The sequence below is a fragment of the Manis pentadactyla genome, chromosome 10 (assembly GCF_030020395.1).
Source record: "Manis pentadactyla isolate mManPen7 chromosome 10, mManPen7.hap1, whole genome shotgun sequence".
Classification (NCBI taxonomy): Eukaryota; Metazoa; Chordata; class Mammalia; order Pholidota; family Manidae; genus Manis; species Manis pentadactyla.
In genome coordinates, this window is record NC_080028.1 from 3343799 (window position 1) to 3366757 (window position 22959).

A 22959-nucleotide genomic window follows, 5' to 3' on the forward strand; every position below is an offset into this window, starting at 1 on the left:
TAGAAAGGGAAGGAAGAGTTCCCCGTTCACTGGGAAGTTAGCAGTACCCTGGTAACAAAACCAGAGGACGATAGTACAGAAGACACAAACTGCAGGCCAGTATCCCCCGTGCACGGAGATGCGACTCACGTCCACACAGAACCTTGTTCACCAGTGTTCACGGCAGCTTTTCCTTGGGGCTGTTCACAGCCGCCCCAAACTGGAGGGCCTCCATGCTAAACAGACTGTGGTCCATCCAGACCATGGAACACGAGATGCGACTCAATAATAATAAGTGAGCTGTTAAGAAATATGTTGAGAAAAGCCATTCTCACAAGTTTATATACGGTACGATTCCAGCTCTATGATATATTCTTTAAATGACAAAAATGACAGGGTCAGAGAAGAGATTAGTGGCTGTCCAGGCTGGGGGCTGGGGCTGGTGGGGTAGTAGGTGTGGCTGTGAAGGGGGCCAGGTGGGGTCCTGGTGGTGCTGGCACATTCCACGTCTGGACTGTCGATGTTCACCACCAGGCTGCAACGTCACATTCCAGGCTGATTTTGCATGGTGTTTACCGTGGTGGAGGGCACACCATTGGTAAAGGGTACATCAGATTTCTCCCAGTTATTTTTACCATTGCATGTGCATCTAGAATTATCTCAGAAAGCTTGACCAGAAGAACTTTGAAAAGTATACAAATACGTGCTGGTTTGTGCATATGATTTTTCAGAGGGCACCCTCCCCCAAGGAAGAACAAAGCCATCGGCGGCATGTAACATAGAGCTTTTGTGAGCCATAAACCACCCCGAGTGTGGTGTCTTAAAGCATCGGCTATTTACTATTCCTATGATTCTGTGACAGAGCCAGGCAGTCTACCTTTGGCAAGAAGGGTGATTAATTTTATGTCATTCTGTGATGTTTCATGTTTTATGTTTTCTTTGATTAAAGGACACAGCAGGTGGCATCTGGGGACAGGGTTTTGAACCATTTTTGTTCTCTCCTTTTAAACTTTTCTGTTTCAGAAATCACTTGATCTGAAGACTGCATAAGATAAGGAAGCTAAACTTTTTAAAATCTAGGTAAACTTTGGTCAATTCCACCAAACCTTTACGGTGAAGGAGAGGACCAGGCAGGCTTGTCGCTGTCCCCACCTTGTTAGCTTCGTGAGTGGACATGTGGGTGGGCTGGGGGCTGCCCCACGCGCCTGTTCACTCCGGCACGGTCCACCCGGCCAAGCCTGAGTCTCTAGTCTGGAGTGAGTGTCATTTTGTTTCTCTGCGGCTGCATTTCTGCGTAGGCCGCCAGTTTCTCGGGTGGGAATGGCCTCTGTAGGGGCTGCCTCAGTGGGCTGTCAGTAATAGTCGAACATCACATGGCACAGGCAGCAGTGTTTGTTTACCCGCCGAGGCAGAGGGTAGTGTCTGCATCGCGTTCCCATGTCTGGGGCCTGCATCTGAGCAGCAGCAGGCAAACCCTGCTGGGCAGCCTCTGTGACGTCCCAGCCGGCATCCCCAGGGAGGGCGGCCCAGGGCTGGAACTGTTGCCTGCTTCCTTTCCAAACACGCCTTGCAGGTGGTAGACGGTCACCTGCTATGGAAACATAATTTTTCCCCAGGCCGAACGTGACCCCACCCTGTGGCCTGGTGTGGAAAGCCATCCTGAGGCCTGGGTGGCCGTTCACTTCACTCCTGTGTTCCTGTGGGGCACGGGGCCTCCCTGCCACCTGTCTGACACCCCCACCCTGCTCCCGAAACCTCCCTCCAGTGCTTTTGCAATGAAAAGCAGTGTGCCGCAGCTCCGCCTCCCTACGAGGCCTCACCCCCAGAGCAGGACATTCACTGACTGAGGCCCTATGGCCGCCCTCGGAGGAGGCCTGGAGCAAGCCAGTGGGGGCCGGGCTGGACCAAGCTGCCCACTCTGTCCCTGTCTGCCGCCCGTGGGCTCTGGCTTCTGGAATTTGGACCCCAGATCTTAGGGCTGTCATCTGCCCCCCTAATGCTGTCCTCCCCCACCTTCCCCTCGGCCTCTCTCAGCCACCTCCTGCTCCTCCCAAACAGCTCAGCACCCCCACTTCCACTTGTACACTCGGATCCCCAGCATGTCACCCCCCAGGCCTGCAGGTGGGGAGGGCAGGGAAGGCTGGGCAGAAGGGAGGTGGAGGTGCGTGGGAGGTCCTCGGGGCCTGGGGGCACCTGCAGAAGCCCAGGGTCCTGGGCCAAAGGCTGTGGGGACAGAGAGGCACCTGTCGGGGTCCCAGCAGGGGCAGGCTGGCCCAGAGTGGCTTTGTTGTCAGAAGCAGTGTGTCCTTCTATCCTGGGACAGTGAGCCGAGCCCCAGGTTCATCTCTGCTGCCCCAGGACCCTCCCACAGGCGCCGGGTCCCCGGGCCCCCTCCCCTTCTCTCATCCAGCTGGGAGGAGCCGTCCGAGATTAGTAGATCCTACACATGGGCTTCTTGTGGGGTGCCTGAGGGGCCCCCAGGTTAGTTTGTGCCAAGCAACTTTTTGTCTGCAAAACCCCCAAGAGAAGGAGCTTGTTACCCCAGCTTCACAAGTAGGTGCTGTTTAAACTTAAGGAACCCTGATTTTGAGCCCTTCATTGGTCACTGGAAAAAAGACCTTCTCTGAGCAAATCTGCTCAGACTCCCCCGTTCCCGGAAGACTCAGGGAGCAGCGCCAGGGAGGGACCCCAGTGGCCAGGCCCAGCCGGGACAGCACCGCGGGGCCCCGGCTCCCTCTCTGGGACCCTGAGAGCTTTTGTTTGGTGAAGGGCCAGGGGCATGGCGGGGTTGGCGTCGTGCCCTGTGGATCTTTTTCAGAATAAAAGTCATCCCCACGGAGATCAGTGGGGCCGTTAGGAGATGCCTATTCACAGGCAGTGCCGAGCACGCAGGCGGTGCTGAGTGGACCTCTGCCTGTCGGCCGTGGTTCCCCCATTTCTGCGGATATTGTACAGCCGTCAGAAAAGCCTGGAGTTCCTCCTTTTATCTGTGGCCAGAACTGTCGGGGAACTTGAATTAACCACCTCGCCGGAGAAACAGAGGCGTTGGGTATGATTTTTTTTTTTCCCCAAAGAACTCTAAGGTAGTTGGTTCTGACCCTTGTTCAAAATGTTTTCTTTTTAATGATCCCCAAATAAAAAAGTGTCTGTTAGCCCTGCAGTGTTTTCTTGGATAACCGAACAAGGACTCAAGCCCTGTGGCTTCAGTGAAGATGCGGGCACTGCTCCTTATTTCTTTAAAGATGTAAAAAGAAATTATATATATATTTTAATATAGGGAAATATTAAGACAGCAAAAATATGGGGAGAACAGCCACTTGCTGTGTTTGGTCTCCTCTTCCCATCTTTTTTAGCAACAGTATGACAGCAGCAGACTGTAGGATGCTGCCCTCACGCCGGGCGCAGTGCCGAGCCCTTCACGTTCCCCGGGGACCTGAGAGGTGGCTGTGAGCTTACCCCCTCTCTGAAGAGGCTGCCCAGGCTCAGGGGGGTCCATACCTGCACAGGTCACTGCCAGGTGGGGCACCTGCCCCCCTCCAGCCGGAGGCGTGTGCAGGAACCTGCCCTTGTCTTACGCAGAGATACCTGGTGGCCTGTAGGTGGCTGGCTGCTGTCCACGTGCTGAGGGGGATGCTGTGTCCTTCCCAGGCTGTCTGTTTCCAGCGTCTTCAAGGGAAAAGGTCAAGAAAGGTCTGGGCTTTTTTTGTTCTTAATGTTAAGCTCAGGAGAAGTAAATCTTTCCGCAGCTTAGTTTCGGGGAGCTCTGCGCTCCAGCTGGCAGTTTAATTGACTGAAAGAGGCAGAAAGACTTTAATGCTGCGGAACAGGCTCCAGGCGCCTGATTGCAGATGCAGGTGAGGGGCCCCTGCATGAACCGTCCGCTTCTCTGGGCCCCCGGCCGCTCAGGGCAGCTCCATGTGCAGAGGCAGCCAGTTCTCACTGAACGAGCCATTTGTCCCTTTGGGGACACCAGACCCTGTGCTGAGTTCCAGAGGCGTCTGGCCGGCTTCCCCACCTCGGAGAAGCTGGTCTGGCCAGGTAGCTCTCGGGTTCCGCAGATGTTTACCGAATGGCGGATCAGGGCTGCAGGGGACCTGCGTGTGTGGGGAGCTCTCATTGTCGATGAGGCAGCGCCCTGTCCCGGGCCCTCTGCTTCGGCAACAATGGGCAGGTGTGGGCTGTGCAGCAGGGGCTTGAATAGGGGGAAAGGGGTACGAGGCAGGGCAAGTCGAGATGAGAAAAATCGGGCCGTGTGGGAGCCCGAGAAAAACCAGGAGTGAGGAGATGTCGAGTGGAGGGAGCTTCAGGGCGCGTCTGCGGGTCCCTCACTCAGCCTTTCCTGCATTCCTTCTCTTCCCCTTTCTCGTGTGGGGGTGGGGGTGGATCCCTCCACCCGAGGGACATAGCTGTGCCAGCAGCTCACCGTCACGGCGTCTGAAGCACCTGGGTGCAGGCTTGACCATAGAGTGGGGGTCCTGGGAGGGTCCTTGGCCTGCTCGGAGGGCAGGAGGGAGTCCATACCTGCGTGTTGCCAGTGGGTGTCACAAGAGTGGTCACCAGCTAGAACGTGTCCGTTATCTGCCTACCCGTGTGGAAGCTCCTCCCAGGCCTGTCTCAGGCCTCCGGGGAGGCCGCACCTCGGTGTGGGTGTAAGTCCCGGTACAGTCTTGCTGGAGGCTCCTTGGGCATTGAGTGGGTCCTGCAAGCATGTGTGTCTGGGTGCTGTCTCCTCGTGACCCTGTCCACCAGTTAGCTTCAGAGAAATGCCGTGCCTGCTTCCAGGGAAGGCTTGTCACCTCTGTGCTGGGGCCGGTGGGGTCTTGCCCACATTTCCTGGGGTGGCTGTTGCCTGGTGGGCTGTGTCCCGCAAGCCCACACTTCAGGTCTGCACCTCACTGTGTTTGAGAAGTGCCGGCGCGGTACATGTCCGAGGCTGCGCTTTGACTCTGACATTCCTTGCAGTCCAGCCACCTGTGAATTCTTTGATATGGGTGTTGGTTAATCATTTCTGACACAGAGCAGGAATCCATTTAATTCCTGAGACTTGGCCCTCCTGGTTTCTGGTTTCAAGACAGCCCCACACCACCTTACCCTGCACCCAGCATTTGAAATCGAACCTCCGTCAGCCTCCCTGATGAGGAATTGTTTGCATCAGGTTTAAAAGCTGTAGAAATGTGAGCACTTCATCAGAACCAAATGCTTTTGTGCACAGAAGAAAACCTCCACTGGCTACTTTAGGATATCTGAGTGGGAGTGTGTGGGGAGGGTCTGCACACGGAGAAGTAAACTGAGGGAAAACAAGAAGGGCCAGACTCCAAGTGATGACTGACGGGGAGAATCCGGAGCCCAGATATGCACAGGTGTGCAGATGTTGCTTCCAGGTGCCCCCGTTTAGGTTTCTCTCGAGGGCAGCGGGCGTGAGCATGCTGGGTCCACCCTCGCTGGCCCCATATCCACCTTCCCCGTGGTGGGTGCTGCCTGGGGGCAGCCTGTGCACACGGAACGGCGTAGACATCGTCATCTGTAGGCTGGTTTGCAGCTCCAGTCTGTGTACATTGTGCTGGCTTCTCTCGGCCCCTGAGCGTCCAGACCTGGCTGCTTACAGGGGTGGGGTGCAGAGTAAGCAGGTGGGGCAGGTTTCCAGGCCTGACCGGCTGCCCCACCAGACACTGTTGAGCTGGGGTGGGGGTGGGGAGATAGAAGGATGCCAGCCTTTGCCCACCTGTGCTCTGTACCCTTCTAACTCAAGAATTAAGAAATTACTTACCACCATGTGGCCTCCTTTATAACCATGTCTTTCTTTTATGCAAGTGCATAGCAAACGCTAAAAGTTCTTAGGATATTAGGGAGCAGTTCATCCGGTCTTGCTCCCCCAGTGCCCGCAGAGCCACAGTGCACTTCCTCACCGCCTGCGCCGTCTCTACGTCTGTGCTCTGAATAAGCAGCCTAAATCGTTTTCTCTTTTTCAAACACGTGGGCCTGGTGCTGTTACCATCTCCTGATTTCATTCTGCTGGGGTTTCATTGTTCGTGCTGACCGACAGCATGAGTTGCGCTTTGTCTTCCAGAAACAGGTGACCTGAGCCCAAATTGGTGCACCCACTGGCATCCTCGTTTCCCTTCTCCATCCTGTTGGGGCTGCCTGTGTGGTCACACCGCAGCTGTCACCCCTGTGGGGAGCCCTCACTGCTCTTACTGTGTTTTATTGCTTGTGGCCATCTTGACAGGAAGGCTGCATGATGCATTTTGTGCCCCCTTTGCAGATAACCCAAAGGTTATCCAGGTAGAGATTGGCTGGGGCTCGAGAATGGTGGTGCCCATGCAACTTTTTCCCCTTATTGAGGTGAAATTCATATAACAGAAAATTAACCATTTAAAGTGAGCAATTGAAGTGCCATTCAGTGTGCACAGTTTTGTGTGACAACCACCTCTCTCTAGATCTAAAATATTTCGTCACCCCAAAGGAAACGCTGTGCCGCATAGCAGTCACTCCCGATTTCCAGGACCCTTGCCCCAGCCCTGGACATCACCAGCCTGCTTTCTGCCTACAGATTTGCCAGTTCTGGACATTTCTTGTAAATGGAATCATACGTGTGGCCTTGGTGACGGTCTTCCACAGGGCATAGCACTGTGGAGGTCTGTCCCCATTGCAGTGGGTAGCAGCCCGCCTTCCTTTTTACGGCCTAATACTGTTCCGCTGAGCAGAGAGACCGCTCATCTGCTGATGGACTTTGGGTCCCACCTCCTGGCTGTTGTGAACGGGGCTGCTGTGAGTCTGGGAGAGAGTTTTGTCTGAGTCCCTGTTTTTGATCCTCCTGGGTCTGTCCTGGCAGTGAGGCCACTGGCGCGTGCGGCAGCTCTGTGTGCGGCTCTGAGGACCCCCGCTGTGCCTCTCGAGTCACCAGTGACCACAGCCCCCTCCCTGCCTCCTTCGAGTTCTCCTGGTGATGCTGGCCGCGTGCTGGATAGCTGACTTATGGATGAAGCAGACTGGCTTGGGGTGGGCACATTAAGGGGCAGCAGAGAAGGGTGCTAAGGGTGAGCTGCAGGGTGCCCTGCGGGGCGGGGAGGCCCTCGATGTTGGGCGCCTTCCTGACAGCGCTGCGCATCTCCTGCAGGCCCTTCCCATTCTCAGTTTGAGAATGCCACAAGTGTGTCACTTTGGGCCCAAAGGCCTGTGGGTCTGCCAGTAGGAGTCAAGAACCGGTGGTGGGCAAAGTTTATCCACGTTTGTTTTCCTAAAAGTCACACTTTGATCATTCACACCGGGCTCTGGGGTCTGTCTTCACGGCGCGCCACCGCGTCGGCCAGGCTGCCCTAGACGCTCGCGTCGGTGTTTTGGTCCCCCGCCTCCCTCTGCCTTCCCCCGCTGGCTTTGCCCGGCTCCGCGGCTCCGAGCCATTGATCGCGAGTAGTACGCGGCAACTGCAGGTGTGTGGACAGTCGCCTTTCACCAAAGCTCCCAAGTCCAAGGGCAGCTTATGCCTTCCCCTGGGAGCCTCACACCCATCCCCAAAGTTGCAGGTCGTAAAAATCGCATGGGCCTTGCACAGCTTGGGGATGATTCCCTGGGAGGGCACCTGACCCTTAAGCATCCCATAATAGGCCCTGGTACGTGTTTTTCCAAAGCGGGTTGTTGTTACAGAGTGAGAAAACAGGTTATCTTTGTACCCCTCTAACTGTTGTTTGACCAAAAGTGGAATCTAAGGATACCGCTTATCAGACCTTGTGATCTCTCAACGGACATAAAAGAAAATGAAAAAGATGATCCATGAATGAGGGTACCTGGTGGTGTGGTAAAAGCCTCCCTTGGGTTTGCTAAGAAGGGTTCCTGGGAGACTCATGTATCTTGTGTTGACATCACCCTCAAGTACCCCCGTAACACAGACAGGATGGGTGTTCCAATATTACATCCTTATCTAGCAGACAGAGAAACTGAAGTGGGCCTTGTCCAGGGCAGATGCTTGGCCAAGGGGAAGGGAAGGCTCAGCTGGGGTCACCATGTACAGCAGCGCAGGCTGTGCACCGCACAACTCCAGGGGTGCCGCCAAGGTGACAGGGTGTCCCCAAGTCATACAACTGGGCTGCCTGGCTGAGCTCCTATTACTAGCAGCCCCGATGTCCTCGATCAAATGGATACTTCTTAAAAACTGAAGGTCACTTTTTGAATTAACTGTATAATGATAATTTCATTTCCCTACTAAAAGACAGTGAGGATGATTTAATGAAATTCTCTGTTTTTACAACTACCTGTATCCAATATTATTATAAAGAAATGTAAAATTGCATCATGAACTCAAACTGACCCCAGAGCTATCAAAGTGGAGGCACCGAGCTGTGGTTCCTGGGGGTGCTGGGAAGGATGGATGGCTCTGGGGCTGGTTTCTCTAAGGGGACGAAGGAGCTACTGCTTGTCACCTGCCTGTTGTAAGGCCTGGTGGCACTTCACATGCGCCATGTGGGTTCGTCTGCAAGCCACCCCAGGGTTGTACGGGTGGGGAAGGAAGTTCCGTTGCCTGGCCCAGCCTGAGCCGGCCTGCAGGGTGCCTTTCACATTCCTGGAGCTTTGAGAGCTGCACGCTCGCTGTATGTGGTGAACACGAGCAGGCTTGAGCCCCCTGCCAGAAGGTTCTCAGGGCTGTCTGGATGGATGTGCCCCGTGTCCTCAAGTGGCAGGCCAGGAGACTGGTGAGGGATGCCAGGGCCCAGGGCGAGGCTGCTGGGTAGAGAAGGTCACAAACCACAGCTGCCTTGAGAAGGGACCCTGCTTCTCCCAGAAAAGAGCAGGTGACACCCAAAATCAGCAATTCCAGAGGAATTCTATAAGGAGCCCTGGGCAGGGAGACTGTGTGTGTGAGCCCCTTGGGGGTGCTGAGATCTGGGAGAAGCTTGAGAGGAAGGTGGGCTTGGCCTGGGGGCATTAAAGGGTGGTCAGCTTCGGGGCAGCGAGTTATATGGGAAGGTCATTTCAGGGTGAGTGCCTGGGGTTGCCAGCCTCCTGTCCCCCACAGCTCTGAGCTTATGGAGGAGGTGTGGGGACCATCTGCGGCCCAGGCAGTTGGGTCCTGCTGTCCCTACTCCACATGTCCATACTGTGTGTCCCTTGCCCTGTGTCTGTCTTCTTAGAGGGACTGCAGTCACCTTGGATTAGGTCCCGCTTACTGTACATGACCTCATCTGCACTAGCTACATTTGCAAGACCCCTTATTTCCAAATAAGGCCACATTCTGAGGTTCTGGGCAGAACATGATACAGCTGATCTGGGGACTAATTCAAAATGAGGCTGGGAGGGGCTTCTTGCCCCATGTCCTCATGCTGCCGTCCCATGTCCTCATCCCTGCCTGGCTGGGAATGTGGCAGGGGCTGGTGAATCTGCCCAGGGCACTTGTGGAGAACAGCTGACGCCTTCTGTGATTTCTCTTCCAACAGCCCAACATCGGCCGCCTGGGCCTGCCCCACGGGCCGTCCGGAGAAAAGGTAGCCGTGGTGACCGTGGATGACTGTGACACAGCTGTGGCCGTGCGCTTTGGAAGCTTTGTTGGGAACTACACCTGCGCTGCCCAGGGCACTCAGAGCGGCTCCAAGAAGTGAGCAAGCTGGGAGGGGAGGCCCAGGTGTCCACCCCCATGGCCACGGCTCCACAGGGGTTGCCCAGGGCAGGACACCAGTGCAGGGCGCCCTGGGTCCAGTGCCCCGGAAGCCCCATTCCAGGCTGGAGTCGGTCCCTCCCCTTAGGTGGAGCACCTTTCCTCTGACACGGTAGAACCTTCTAGAATAAGTCCCCTTAGGTGCATCTGCCCAAGTAGTGGTCAGGCCTGTGACGGCTGCCTTGCTGACCCCAGAGACCATCCCCAACCCTGTCTCCATGGACTGGCTGGCTTTGTTCCAGCAGACACCGCTCCCTGTAACGCAGTGTTGAGCCAGTGACCCTCCGCCTGCTCGATCGGGGTGCCTGCCGCCTCGCCGATCCGAACGAGTCTCAGGACCCAGCCTGACTCAGGGGCAGAAATGCTGTTGTGGACATTTGCAGCCATTCTCCTGTTTCTCTTTTTGTGATGCCGGCCACAAGAGCCGGAGCAAAGGTTCTTGTCGGACTCGTTTCTAATTGTGTTTGGGTGGAATATTTAATAAGCTCTTTAAAGACCACAGTTAGATGAACCCAGTCCGTTCTGAGCATCTGGTATAAAATACCTGTTTCACCTGCTCCCCGCCCAGCTGTGATGCAGTAGGATCGAGCCCATTTTACTGATAGGAAGGCTGTGCCCTGGAGCAGTGAGACTCCGTGCCCAAGACCACGCCACTGCCCAGGTGGACCCAGGGCCCTAGTGGCCTCCCTTCAGAGGCTGGAGGAAGGTGGCGCCTCTGTTTGGCATTGACTTGTGTTCACTGGGCGCACATTCACTTTCAGCTGAAACATTCAGTGTGTGAGGATATGGTGCAAATGTGGGGGAACTGAGGCACAGATTGGCATGAGAGCCGGAGGCGACCCCAGGAGGAGGATCTGCTCTGTGTTCTGATGTGTGGGCTGTCTGCCTCCCTGGCTCCCTGTTCGATTATTGACATTTGAGTTGAATATATCTGTGGCAGGGGCCCCACGGCAGTGGCAGGGCCCCCGTGGCCCCCTCTCTCTTCCTGTGCCTCACAGAAGTGGGCTCTGCATCCCCAGGTCCCTGGATCTGACGGGCCCCCTGCTCCTGGGGGGCGTCCCCAATCTTCCCGAGGACTTCCCCGTGCACAACCGGCAGTTCGTGGGCTGCATGCGGAGCCTCTCCGTGGATGGCAGGAGCGTGGACATGGCCGGCTTCATCGCCAACAATGGCACCAGGGCAGGTACGGCATGAGTGCCAGGCGCCCGGCTGGGCATGGCGGCCAAGCAGGCGCGGGCCCCCTGCACATCCGGGCAGTGAGCTCTTCCGAGAACCCAGCCTGTGCTCGCTCAGCGGTGGCCTCCAGGAGGCAGCCTGGGTGTGTGGCCGTGCTGCTCTCAGGTCTGGGGCTCTGCAGGGTCGGTTGGTGGGGAGGCCGTTGGTCTGGCCAGCTGTCAACCCCGGGGCACTCAGGGCCTTACGCATGTCACCAGAGACTCAGCCATCGGGTGGATCACCAGGAGGCCCAGAGTCTCTGCACAGGCAGTGTGTTCAGTGCCATTTCGGCTCTCAGGTTCCCACGCCACAGGGGGCTGCCCGCATGCCCTGCAGCCGTCGCTCACAGGGCACAGTCCTCCCACACGTGGGTCCGCGTCCTATTCTGAGGCCACACCCTGTGCTCTGTGTTTGCAGGCTGCGTGGCTCAGAGGAACTTCTGTGATGGGGCCTGGTGTCAGAATGGGGGCACCTGTGTGAGCAAGTGGAACACGTACCTGTGTGAGTGCCCGCTCCAGTTTGGCGGGAAGAACTGTGAGCAAGGTGAGGGCCTAGCATTATCCTTATCTACTGTGGCCACCCCTGCCATGGGGGGTCCTCCTGGGGCTCCACACGTAGGGCCAGCAGCCTTGGGTGGCATGTGTGTCCCCAGGTGGGGCACAGGAGCAGGCCTGGGGTGTGAGGCTTGGGGGTTGTGTGCAGGAAGCTCAGGCCACACGGAGAGGGCACACAGCACTGGGTGGGGTGGCCCACGCCCAGAGAGTTCCTGTTATGGGGACCACGAGGCCCAATAGCAGCTGTGCCAGAGAAAACAGCTGCCAGAGTTTGGGGTCCTGAGAGCAGGAAACAGACACCCAGCGCTAACAAGGCCGCTGCTCCCCAAGGCAGCCCTACCAGGCGTGCCTGTGCTATTGGGGGTGCATGCTGTCTTTAAGCCCTCGTGATGACTGTGTCCCACCTGGAGGACAAGGTGAGGCTGGGTGGGCCACTGCCTGCAATGCACTCGAGGCTGGTGGTAAAATGAGGACGTCAGTCTGACTTGGCATTGTGCCTGGCCTGTGGGTCTGTCTGGCACTACAGTTTTTCCAAGTGTAACAGCCTGGATGAGTCTGTTGGTTCCCCCAAAGCCACCTCTCTGGTCCCCCCCAAACATCTGGGAACACTTGGCTGGCCAGCAGTCTTCCCATCTCCGTGTCTGTCACCAGGAGTAGAGACACTGGCCCAGACACAAGCTGATGGTGGCTTAGCCCTGGTTAAGGGGCATGCACAGGAGCACATGTATACGGCATTCACCGTGGGCTCATACTGTCCTACCAGGCCATGGTCTTCCCTATAGGCCCTGCTTCTGCTCCTGGGCTCCCCACCTTGCAGGTATGGGGTGGGACTGGTGAGCTGGGCTCACGGGGCCCCCCAGCACCCCTCCCACTGAGCCCAGGGATCCTGAGCACCCCACTCTGCCTCCTGTCCAGCTTGAGAGACCCTAGCCAGTCCCAGCCCATGGCTGACAGCCCCCAGGCCTCCGCCTCTCTTCCACGGCTGGGCTTCTACAGAGCCTACCACTCCTGGCCCAGAGAGCTAGCTGCCCTATGAACGGAAGTCTGAGACAGCCCTTGCCTTAAAGTGCAAAAGGCCTGGGACTTCTTCCCTCCCTGCAGCGGGAGCCCGCACCCCGTCCCCTGCCGCTGACAAAGGTTCTTGGGGGCCCGTCTGATCTCGGGAGGGCCACGTGTCTGTGTCCGCAGTCATGCCTCACCCCCAGCGCTTCAGTGGGGAGAGCGTCGTGTCCTGGAGCGACCTGGACATCACCATCTCTGTGCCCTGGTACCTGGGGCTCATGTTCCGGACGAGGAAGGAGGATGGCGTGCTGATGGAGGCCACTGCAGGCATGTCCTCCAGGCTGCATCTCCAGGTGAGCAAGACCCACGTCGTCCCCGCCCCGGGCCTCCCCAGGGCAGGCGTGCCCAAGTGACATGACCTCAGCGGTAGGGCCACAGCACCCGCAAGCAGGGCTTCTCGGTGCACCATGGGGGGAACCCGGCCCCGCCGCCCCCCACCGCCCCCGGCACCATGCTGGCCCGGTGGGGTCTCAGCACAAAGGGGAAAGGGAACATGAGCGCGCTTTGCCAGTGGCAGTGCGATCTCACCATTCGTGACAGGGATGAGTGCATGGCACCTGGTGTGCGGCCGCGACTCCCTGGGGCTGGGGTGGGGGTTGTTTCCAGCACTTTCTTCCTCTATACCTGGGAGTTAAGTGCAAGGCTGGGGGCCCAGAGGCCCAGCTCCTTGGCAGCAAAACTCAGCCAAGGTGTGTCACATGGCAGCGCTGGGGTCCGGGCGCTGCAGAACCTGAGGCGGCGGCAGCGAGTGCCTCCAGGTGGGGACAGTGGGCCTCCGGGCGCGTGGGCCGGGGCGGGGAGTGCTATGCGCGGGCTGGCACTCCAAGAGGCTGCACTCGGGTTTCCTGAAAGCCTCCCTAAAAGTCGGATCCCCTTGTTACATGTGTGTTCTCATGGTCTTTACTGTCTTGTTTATTTAAACATTGGATAAGGAGTATGGTTCTTACAAACTTTGAACAGTTGAATGAACTCTATTCCCTAGTTTTTTTGCGTCACAAACAGATGACCCTGGCATCTTCCCAATGCCAGAGGTACTTCATTTGAGGAAACAGTGATAAATACTTATCTGTGATCCGCGCCTGGGTCTTTCTCGCCCTTCTGCCTCTGGTCATCTCTCCTGGAGGGAGATGGAGGGGCTTGTCCTGACCATCAGCCTGGGGTCGTGAGACATTTGCGAGTCCAGGAGACTCCACTTCATGAGGCGGCCGTAGGGACCCTGAGTGTGGGCAGCAGGCTTGCCCAGCCTGGCCTGCCCTCCCGTCTCCAGGCGCTTTCTGTCTGCAGTGACAGTGGGCACAGGATGTTCTGTGTGAGCCCAGCCACCTCTGACCCCTGTCTAATCAGGGGACCGCACAGGGTCATTCTCCCTCCTAGAAAGTCCATTTCATGACTCAGACCCAGTTCACCTCCCTGACCCGGCAGTGGCCTGCGGGAATGGTGCCCAGGGACGGTGTTCTGTCTTGATTTGAAGGAATTCCATAACCAGGCTGTTTTTTCCGTTCTTTCCTCAAGACTTTCCTTCAAGTAAGTGTATGCACGTGCACGCATGGGTGTGTGCGCATATGAGTGAAGGCCTGGGCACACCCATCTCAGGGCAGCGCACACCTCCTGCACGTGGCTCGTTCATTATGTTAAGAGTGGCCCTCTGGCCCCCCGTCCACTGAGCATGGGGAGCTTACCCCTGGACCTGCCTCCCCTTTTCCCTGGGACCAGGCCACACCCGAACACACCGCTGTCATCTGGGATGGCCCGCTGCAGGCGTCAGGGCTGCCCCAGCTGGGACGTTCCTCCTGGGCCAGCTCCAGTCCCCGTGCTGTAGTCCTCATGTCTTCATGGAACTGGAAATCATTTCTTTTCACTCCTTTGGGCCCTGGGGCTTCTTGTTCTACCCAGAGTGGAGTAGACTTAAGTCCCAGACAAGGCAGGCTGTGCTGCGGTTGGAGATGGTCAGAGGTGGGAAGGGCCCTACGGAGTATCCATTTCTTTTTTTTTTTTTTTGCCATGGTGACACGGAGGCCTAGAGCCTCTGAGCTCTGCGTCCCCTGGCTCATTCATCGCCCGCATCCTGCAGTGTCTTTGGGACCCTCACCTGTCGCCCCTTGGGCGCTCCTCTGGAAGCACTTCCATGCGGCAGGGGCAGAGGGAGGGGACAGAAGTGCTGCCCAGCGCCCACTTAGCGGGGACAAGACCCTGAGGGCCCTGGTGGGCTGTCAGGCCCCAGGCTCACCAACAGACCAGTTAAGACAAGGCCCCAGGAGGCCACGACTAGCTGTCTGGGCAGGGCTGGGGGCTCAGAACCCGACAGGAGGCCCCCTCTCTTCTTCTACCGGCCTGGTTGTCTGTCCGGGCAGCACATGTCTGAGGAACCCCAGGGCATTTTGCAACGTGACGCGCTTGGACGTACTGACAGTGCCGTCTGCGCTCCAAGGTCACTGCAGCTGTCACTGATTTTCCCTCAACTTGTAATTTCTGCAGTTTACCAGGCAGGCCCAGAAGCTGGCTCTGGGCCGGAACCGGGCAGGCGCAGTTCTGCCTGGGGATGGCATTTTCCCCTGCAGTTGCTTCACTGTTGGAACAAATTAAATTGGGTGTTTTTGATTCAGGTGATGAACTGGAGCTTACAAGTTGCACTTGGCAGGGGTCTCTAGGAAAAGGTGTGCTTTCAGTGGGAACACTACCCGAAGCCACCAACTCCCACTGTATTTGAGCGATTACGTTATTCCTATGTAGCTAATCCCCAAAATAAGGTTTTTTTGCCAGGGACTGTGGGCAGCCCCTCCCTGTCAGGGGCTGGATGGCAAGAGATCTGGCCTTAGGGGAAATCCACCAGACCCCAGGGGCCACCCAGAAGCCACCCCAGAGCAGTTCTCAAAGGCTGGTCAACTGGGCACTACAGAATGTTCTGGATTATTTCCACCTAATGTATTTGGAACAAGGGCCTCCTCAGGCCCTGTAGGTTCCTGGCTGCAGTGCAGGTGTCCCCTCCATCTCCACAGCAGACCAGACAAGCCACGTCATCCTACCACCCAGGCCAATTTGGGTAATTGCATGCAGGCGCCCTGAATCTGCCTGCATTGTCAGGTGGGGTAATCTTGCCATTGTTGAACGCTTCTCTTAAACCCGGTGACAGGCCCGAGGCCTGAGGTGGCAGCAGTGACTGCCCCATCGCCCTGGGATTCCTTCTGCCAGTATTGCTTTTGTATGTAGACATCTGTCATTTTTATTGTTATCTGCTGGCTTTGGGGTTTTTTTAGCAAGGACAGTGGGTGAGAACGGAAAGGAAATTAGTGCATAAGCTTAAATTTCTGGGGTACAAAAGGAACTAGAGTACAAAAAGGTGAAAAATTACATTTTTTCAATCAACTACTGATTGAGTCCAAAAGCAGTAACACAATATTAGTTGCATTATCTTTATAATCAGTTAAAAATATTTTCTAGTTTCCATCATGACCTCCATTTTCCAGTAAATCATTTGGTATTGTTTCTAGCATAATTGCAGGTCAGAGAATGTACACTGAGATTTCATAACTTTAAAATGTGTTGAGACCTGCTTTACAACGCAGTTGTTCATCTTTATGTGCAGTTCCCCGTCCCTGGCAAGAACGTGTCCTCTGGTGCTCTACACACATGGAGTGGGTGATGTCTGTTCATTGTGGCATTCAAATCTTCTTTGTTGTTATTGATTTTTTTGTCTGTCTTCTCAGTTACTGAGAGAGGGGAATTAAAAATTCCCAGCCATAATGGTGGATTTATCTCTCCTTTCAGTTTCCAAGTTTTGCTTTGTGTATTTTGAGGCAAGGTTATTAGGTGCATACACATTTAGGATTATTTTTATCTTCCAGGAAAATTGACCCTCATTATGGAAATCCTCTTTATCTCTAGTAATTATTCTTGCCTTGAACTGTATTTTGTCTCATATGAATACACAGCTCTGTGTCTGATGCTTCTGGTTCCTGGATCCCGCATGGGTCTGTCTTTGTTGTTTCTTGCTTCTCTTGGTTTCAAGCACGTTGTCTGGTCTCCTTAGGTACTTTTGTTTGGAGCAAATTTTTGGCTGTTTTTGATTGACTGCTGGACATCATATTGAAAAAGCAGAGAGAATTTGAAGCTGGAATGGTGGCGTCACTGTCCCTCATGTTTGCTTCTGACAGGCAGCCCCCACCCTGGGTAGGCTCTGAACTCCAGTTTTTATCATCCCCACCCCGTGAGCCTAGAAAGTGTTGCTCACCTTCAGCCTCAGCTGTGTGTCCCCCAGAGCAGCTGATGACCCCAGGGGAGAGCAAACACCACGCTCATTTCTGCAGACCTGCTTTCTCATGGCTGTGGCTCTAACTGCAGTGCCTTGAGTCACTCTGATGCCTGCAGACAGGTGTGCTTTAGTATTTTGCCTCGTTTTTCTAGGTGTTCTCAGAAAGCAGAGTTGCTCCGAATTACCCAATCCTTCATTAGGGGAAACAAGATCTTGGCATTACCCCTGGCTATGTTTTCTTAAAACATGCACATCTTAGGCCAGTTACAATGCTGACTTCTATTTTTTCATACACATACTTAAACATGGTAGCCCAAATCTTATCTTTATAAAGTGTGACATTTGCATCCAAAATAAGAGCTCAGTAAACACCTGCATCTGTTTGTGTCCCCAGAATTAGGGCTAATGGGCTTTATCTTACTTGACCTCTGTCATCATTTTTTTAGTGACGTATAATTGACATACAAAACCCTATTTGATATTTTTATATGTTACAAAATGATCCCCAAGATAAGTCTAGTTACCCTCTGACCTCTGTCGACATTTGACCCTGAATACCATGGAAAAAGACCTATAATTCTGAAGTGTTACAGGTAACAACAGTAATAAACTGCCTAATTTTGACCTAGTGCCCTTTAGTAAGTCTGTGTGCCTGGCTTTGTTATTTAAGTGACGGCAAAGTATTTCCTCTTCTGTTGTCTTCACATCAGTCGGTGGGCATGGCTCTCCCTGTCCTGCAGATCCTGAACAACCACGTCCAGTTCGAGGTGTCCCATGGCCCCTCGGACGTGGCATCCGTGCGGCTGTCCAGGTCTCGTGTGACTGACGGCGAGTGGCACCACCTATTGATAGAGCTGAAGAGCGCCAAGGAGGGCAAAGACATCAAGTACCTGGCGGTCATGACCTTGGACTATGGGATGGACCAGGTGAGTTGCACCTGCACCCACTTTGGAACAGACCCCTTCATAGGGCGCATGGAGAAACAGAGTGACCCCTCTGTGTGTCGGGGCCCACCGGAGCCCTTGTGGGTCTGGGGATGCCTGTCCTAGGGCCCTTGAGTCTGGGTCTCACGTTTCGCCTTATGCCGAGGTCACCGGCATCTGCACCTCCTCCACCTTCTCGAGGGTCAGCTTCTAGAGTCGGGGACTGGACTCTGCATCTGTGTGTCCCATCATGGTGTACTGCCGCCTTCTGCAGCCATTTCTTTTAGCAAAGCTGACTTAAGTAACGACAGTTACTGCTGCTCAGCACCAGTCTCTGGGGCACAGAGATGAATAACGTGCAGGTCCTTGCCCTCACAGTGGACAGTGCATAAAGGTGGGTGAGCAGGGAGACTGGGTACCAGAGGGGTCCGTAGGACACCCGAGAGGCAAGCCTGGCCTCGATGGGCAAGTGGTTCGGGCGGAGCACACTCGGTGCACGCTTGCTAAACCACACTGGATTTCCACGGCTTGCCACCAGTAATGAGATGTTTTCTATAGGAGGTCCACATGCTGAAGGGGCTGCTTGTGATTCTTGAGCACCCTTGGAGTCCTGGCTCCTCTGATACCTGGTTCTGAGAATAAACAGCTCCACGGGCCCGCCTTCCAGGATCTAAGGGCCTGGCCAAGACTTCCTTAGATTCCTGCAACAGTGGGCGTATTTTCCCTCTGCAGCCATCTTACTGCCTTACTGAGCTCTTTCTCTCACAGTGGATGGTTAGGAGCACCCGTTACGGAGCTGGGGGGCTGCCCACGTCCCCCAGCTGGCCACCTTGGCTGGGCTGGGCTGCTGACACACCCTCTGACCTGGCTCCTGTGCCCTGCCCGTCACGCAGATGGTCGTGCTCTCCACTGAGAAGGCGGAGGCCCTGCCCCTCTCTGGGGGCCCGGATGTCCTCTGGCTGTGGGGAGTTTGCCAGAGCGACTGTGTCTTAGCCTCCCAGCATGGACTTCCCAGCCAGAGGTCCCCAGGTGGTGGCTTAGTCCCCTTTTCCTTGCACAGGACACAGTGCAGATCGGGAACCAGCTTCCAGGGTTGAAGATGAGAAGCATTGTCGTTGGGGGGGTGTCTGAAGACAAGGTGTCCGTGCACCGTGGTTTCCGGGGCTGTATGCAGGTACGGAGGGGCATGGCGGCCACCCCTCAGGGCTGCTCGGGGGCTGCCAGCACCCCAGTCGCTGCTGTTGTTCAACATATTAGTGTTCAGTAAATAACATGTCTGATCGCCAACCCAACTTTAAATCCTGTTTCTAGCTTACACCCACCCTCCCCTGTGGATCCCCCTGTTCCCCTGCAGCCCCACCGCGGTGGTCAGCCACCTGCACCTCCATCTCCATGTCGAGTCCAGGACCCACCCCTCAAAGCCTGCACCAGCCCCCCCAGCCCACTCCCACGCTCATCCCCTAGACTAGGTGTTCTAGCAGCGGCCGGAGTGAGGTCAGCTCACGTCCTCTGACTTACGGCTTAACTCCTACGTGCCTTCGCCACCCCCACCCACGTGTTCCTGGCCCCGAGTGCCCTCTGAACCCCTTGCACCCATCCTCCGGGCTCTGGCTACTGGGCCTCCTGCCCAGCACCTTGCCGTGGGCCTTACCTGGTGGCCTGTTTGCCAGATGCCTTCCACACGACCACCCCGCCTCCCACCAGCTGCCTTGCCCACCTTCCTGGTGCTCGCCCGTCACCCCCATTTACTTTCCCGTGACACTAGCTGTGGGATTATCAGAATGTGGACCCACTCTGTCCTCGCTTCTGGGTGGCTGTGTCCCTGCCTGGACACAAACCCGGGGAGGCAGAAGTGGCCTGGTTCCTACTGCTGTCCCCCCTCCCTGTTCCCACCCAGCGGTCCCGGCTCTGCGTCTAAATGAGGCGTCGCTGTGCAACAAGGGCCCGGAGAGAGCTGGCACTCTCTTGACACCTGGTGACCTCCGGGGGCTCTTCCAGCCCCAAGGTCCCCGGGCTGAGTCTGGCTGCCCCTTTTTGACCCAGGGAGTGAGAATGGGCGAGACGTCCACCAACATCGCCACGCTAAGCATGAACGACGCCCTCAAGGTCAGGGTGAAGGACGGCTGTGACGTGGAGGACCCGTGCGCCTCCAGCCCCTGCCCGCCGCACAGCCGCTGCCACGATGCCTGGGACAGCTACTCCTGCGTCTGCGAGAAAGGTGGCAGCCCCTGTGCCCACCCCCTCGTTCCTGGCGCCCGCCGGTGGAGGGCGACGCCTTTGGTGTTCAGAAGTCCTGGAGGAAAGCTGATGGGGTGTCGGCTTCCCCATCAGCCCTCTCGGGTCCCTGGAGCCCTATGCTTTGTTTTGTAACCGAGGAGCGGGTCTCCTCGTCTTAGTGTGTCTCCCTGTCTCTCCTTCACTTGGGCCCCAGGGCACTGTGGGCACGATCCTCAGGGCACATGATGGGGGAAAAACCGAGTGAAAAGTGCACGTTTCAAAGGCTCTGTGGTTCGTGACAGCCTCAGAATTTTGAGGTGCTGCAGTCCTGCTCAGCTGGTACCCATCTGCCGTGTGTCCTGGGTGGCCAGGACCCTCCACACACGGCTCTGCCCTCCCTGGGTGGCCTGGGCGGCCCTCTCTGCATTTCCAAGTGCAACCCACTGGGCGTTTGTGTTCCCTGTGACTCGGAGGTGCCCCAGCCCTCCCTCTGAGGGTGACAGGGGAAGGCAAGTTTTGGGGAAGCCGTGGACTGTTCGAGACACCTCACCATCGAGGGTCTGGCTCCAGAAGGTGGGCTGCAATGGCAGGGGTGGACCTCGGGGAGGGCGTGATGCTGGCCTGTCCCCGCAGGGTACTTTGGAAGGAAGTGTGTGGACGCGTGTCACCTGAACCCCTGCGAGCATGTCTCAGCCTGCGTGCACAGCCCCGGCTCCCTGCGGGGCTACGCGTGTGAGTGCGGGCCCGGCCGCTACGGGGAGTACTGCCAGCACAAGTAAGGGGGCCCTCCAGGGCCACACAGCCCCTTCTCCCGACTCTCTCCTCCTCGTCACTGAGCCTGAAAATACATGTTCGCCTGCATAATAAGGACCTGAAAAGAAACTTGGCATGAAATACACAAGAACCAAACTGGGCTTTTCAAACTAACCCTATTCGAGCATGTTTTACTCCAGGAACATGCGACATAACTCATTGACCGAGAGCTCGCTGTGCACGCGGTGGGCAGGCAGTGAGATGCAGGGGGGTGGGCGTGCCTTCACCGAGCGCCCTCTCGAGTCCGGGTTGGAGGTGGCCCGACAGGCACGGGAGGCCTGGGGCACGCGGAGCCAGCGCTCTCCGGACTCCCAAGCCCAGGCGTACAGCCAGTACAGATGAGTCACTTTGTCCAGGGGGACATCTTGCTTCCCCACGAACCAAGACTCCGGCCCCTTCAGAGGTGACCCGGTCGCACCTGGTGACTCACCCAGTGGCAGCCGTCCTGGCGCAGGAGCTGCTCCACCTGGCAGGGCACCACGCTCTGCTTTCCCGTCAGGGACCAGAGCAAGCGAGACACAGCCTGTGGCCCCGGCCTGTGACTTCACGGGAGACGAGGGATGCCCAGCCTGCTGGTGGGAGTGGGATGGGAGCCAAGAGGGGTGAAGGGGGAGGGCATTCTGGGGGCAACCTAGGGCAGAGTGAGAGAGCAGTGGTGGGATGAGGCCAGCCTGCAGAGCTCAGAGGGTTGGTCCCAGGGCCGTGCTGTCCCAGGAGCCTCAAAGGCGACAAGGCCAGCCCCACCCCGCCAGGGCACGGCCGCTGCCTGTCACCCTACCTCAGATCCCAGCCTCAGACCCCCTGCCTGTGGGGTGCTCCCCACCACAGCGCCCTGCACTGGGGAGGCAGGGGCCCACCTTGTGAGCCAGGGACAGAGCATGGCTTTACGGAGGCCATGGGGGCCCAGCAGAAAAGTGGCAGGATCGAGACTAGATCTTCAAGGTCCCTGCTGGCGCGTGGAGCATGGTTGGAGCAGGAGGAAGCCAGAGGCAGGGGACCACCTAGGAGGCCGACGGCATCTCCAGGGCCTGGTGTTGTGGGCACAGCAAGGTGAAGAGGGGCACTCCAAGGCTCTGGGTGCCCACACTGTCAATACATATCACAAACACTGGCACAGGGGCCCTGGGCCCAGCTGTTCGGCCCTGATTGTGTTCATGCCCTTGTTGTGTGCACAGTCAGTACTTAATAACTGCTGCCAGGTGAGTGCATATGCGAGGTTGCCTGCCAGACAGGTGGGTGGATGGCATGCCATTAGCCAGGCTGGTAAACACAGGGTGGTACCTCATTTTGAGGATCCTGGGACACTTGTGGTGGGGTCACCCCACAGGCAGGGGGTCTGAGGTTAGGATCAGAGGTAGAGTGACAGGCAGTGGCCAGAGCCTCGGCGGGGTGGGGCTGGCCTTGTCACCTTTGATGCACATCTCAGGGCCTGTGGGGCTCTGCTGGGGCTGTTCTCAAGGGCAGGACTGGATGGTCTCACATCCTGTGCCCACCGGGTTGAGCCCATGGCTGCAGGGAGCTGACTGAGGCACGTGTCGTGTCCTCAGAAAGGTTGTTCCTGGCACTCTTGGGGACATGGCCAGTGTTTGGCCCGGGGGCCTGGGGAACCGTGGATGCCCCAGAGTCCCCTGCTCAGGCGCTGCGCCCTGAGCACCTCCTGCCACAGACCCCTGCGTCCTGCCCGGCTCAGTCTGGGTCATGCGGGGTCAGTTGTCACTGAGCCCCACAAGCCAGGGGTCACCGTGTGGGTGCTGGGGCCGAGCATGCACGGCGTATTGAATGTGGTGATGTCATGTGAGGAGGAAGCCCAGGTTTGAGTACTCGCTCGTGTCTTCCAGGTAGAACAAAAACATGAGCAGATTATTTTAAAGATAACAGTTTTGTAGATAGAAAGCCCTCCAGACGTGGGCCTCTGGACACTGAGATCATGACAGGAAATCTGAGGGACCGTGGGAGAGTGAGGGGGACCAGCAGAGGGTGAACCAAGGGCACCGCAGGGAGGCAGGTGCCCAGAACCAGGCCACTAAGGCTGCAGGCCTCCCACAGGCTTCCTTTCACTCCGAGAATGGCTGTGAACACCTTCCTTCTCCATCTCATTTTCCCAACAGGATGGACCTTCCGTGCCCCAAAGGCTGGTGGGGGCACCCCGTGTGCGGACCTTGCCACTGTGCAGTCAGCAAAGGCTTCGATCCCGACTGCAACAAGACCAGCGGCCAGTGCCAGTGCAAGGTGGGCCCATGCGGGCACCTGGCACGGGACGCCCCTACCCCACACAATGCCGAGCCCGGGGTGACCGGTGCA

At 56.8% G+C, this 22959-nt stretch overlaps 1 protein-coding gene across 3 annotated transcripts in view; it reads left to right on the forward strand.

The window, feature by feature from the left end:
- CELSR1 (cadherin EGF LAG seven-pass G-type receptor 1) overlaps positions 1-22959 on the forward strand; it is a 126710-nt gene that overhangs the window by 75500 nt on the left and 28251 nt on the right. For all 3 annotated transcript variants that reach the window (XM_036906600.2, XM_036906601.2, XM_036906602.2), the window contains exons 6-14: positions 9408-9565; positions 10645-10808; positions 11258-11383; positions 12583-12749; positions 17446-17631; positions 18689-18802; positions 19672-19846; positions 20479-20620; positions 22767-22887. In XM_036906600.2, coding sequence (XP_036762495.2) covers positions 9408-9565; positions 10645-10808; positions 11258-11383; positions 12583-12749; positions 17446-17631; positions 18689-18802; positions 19672-19846; positions 20479-20620; positions 22767-22887 — 1353 coding nt within the window. The remainder of the gene's footprint in view (positions 1-9407; positions 9566-10644; positions 10809-11257; positions 11384-12582; positions 12750-17445; positions 17632-18688; positions 18803-19671; positions 19847-20478; positions 20621-22766; positions 22888-22959) is intronic.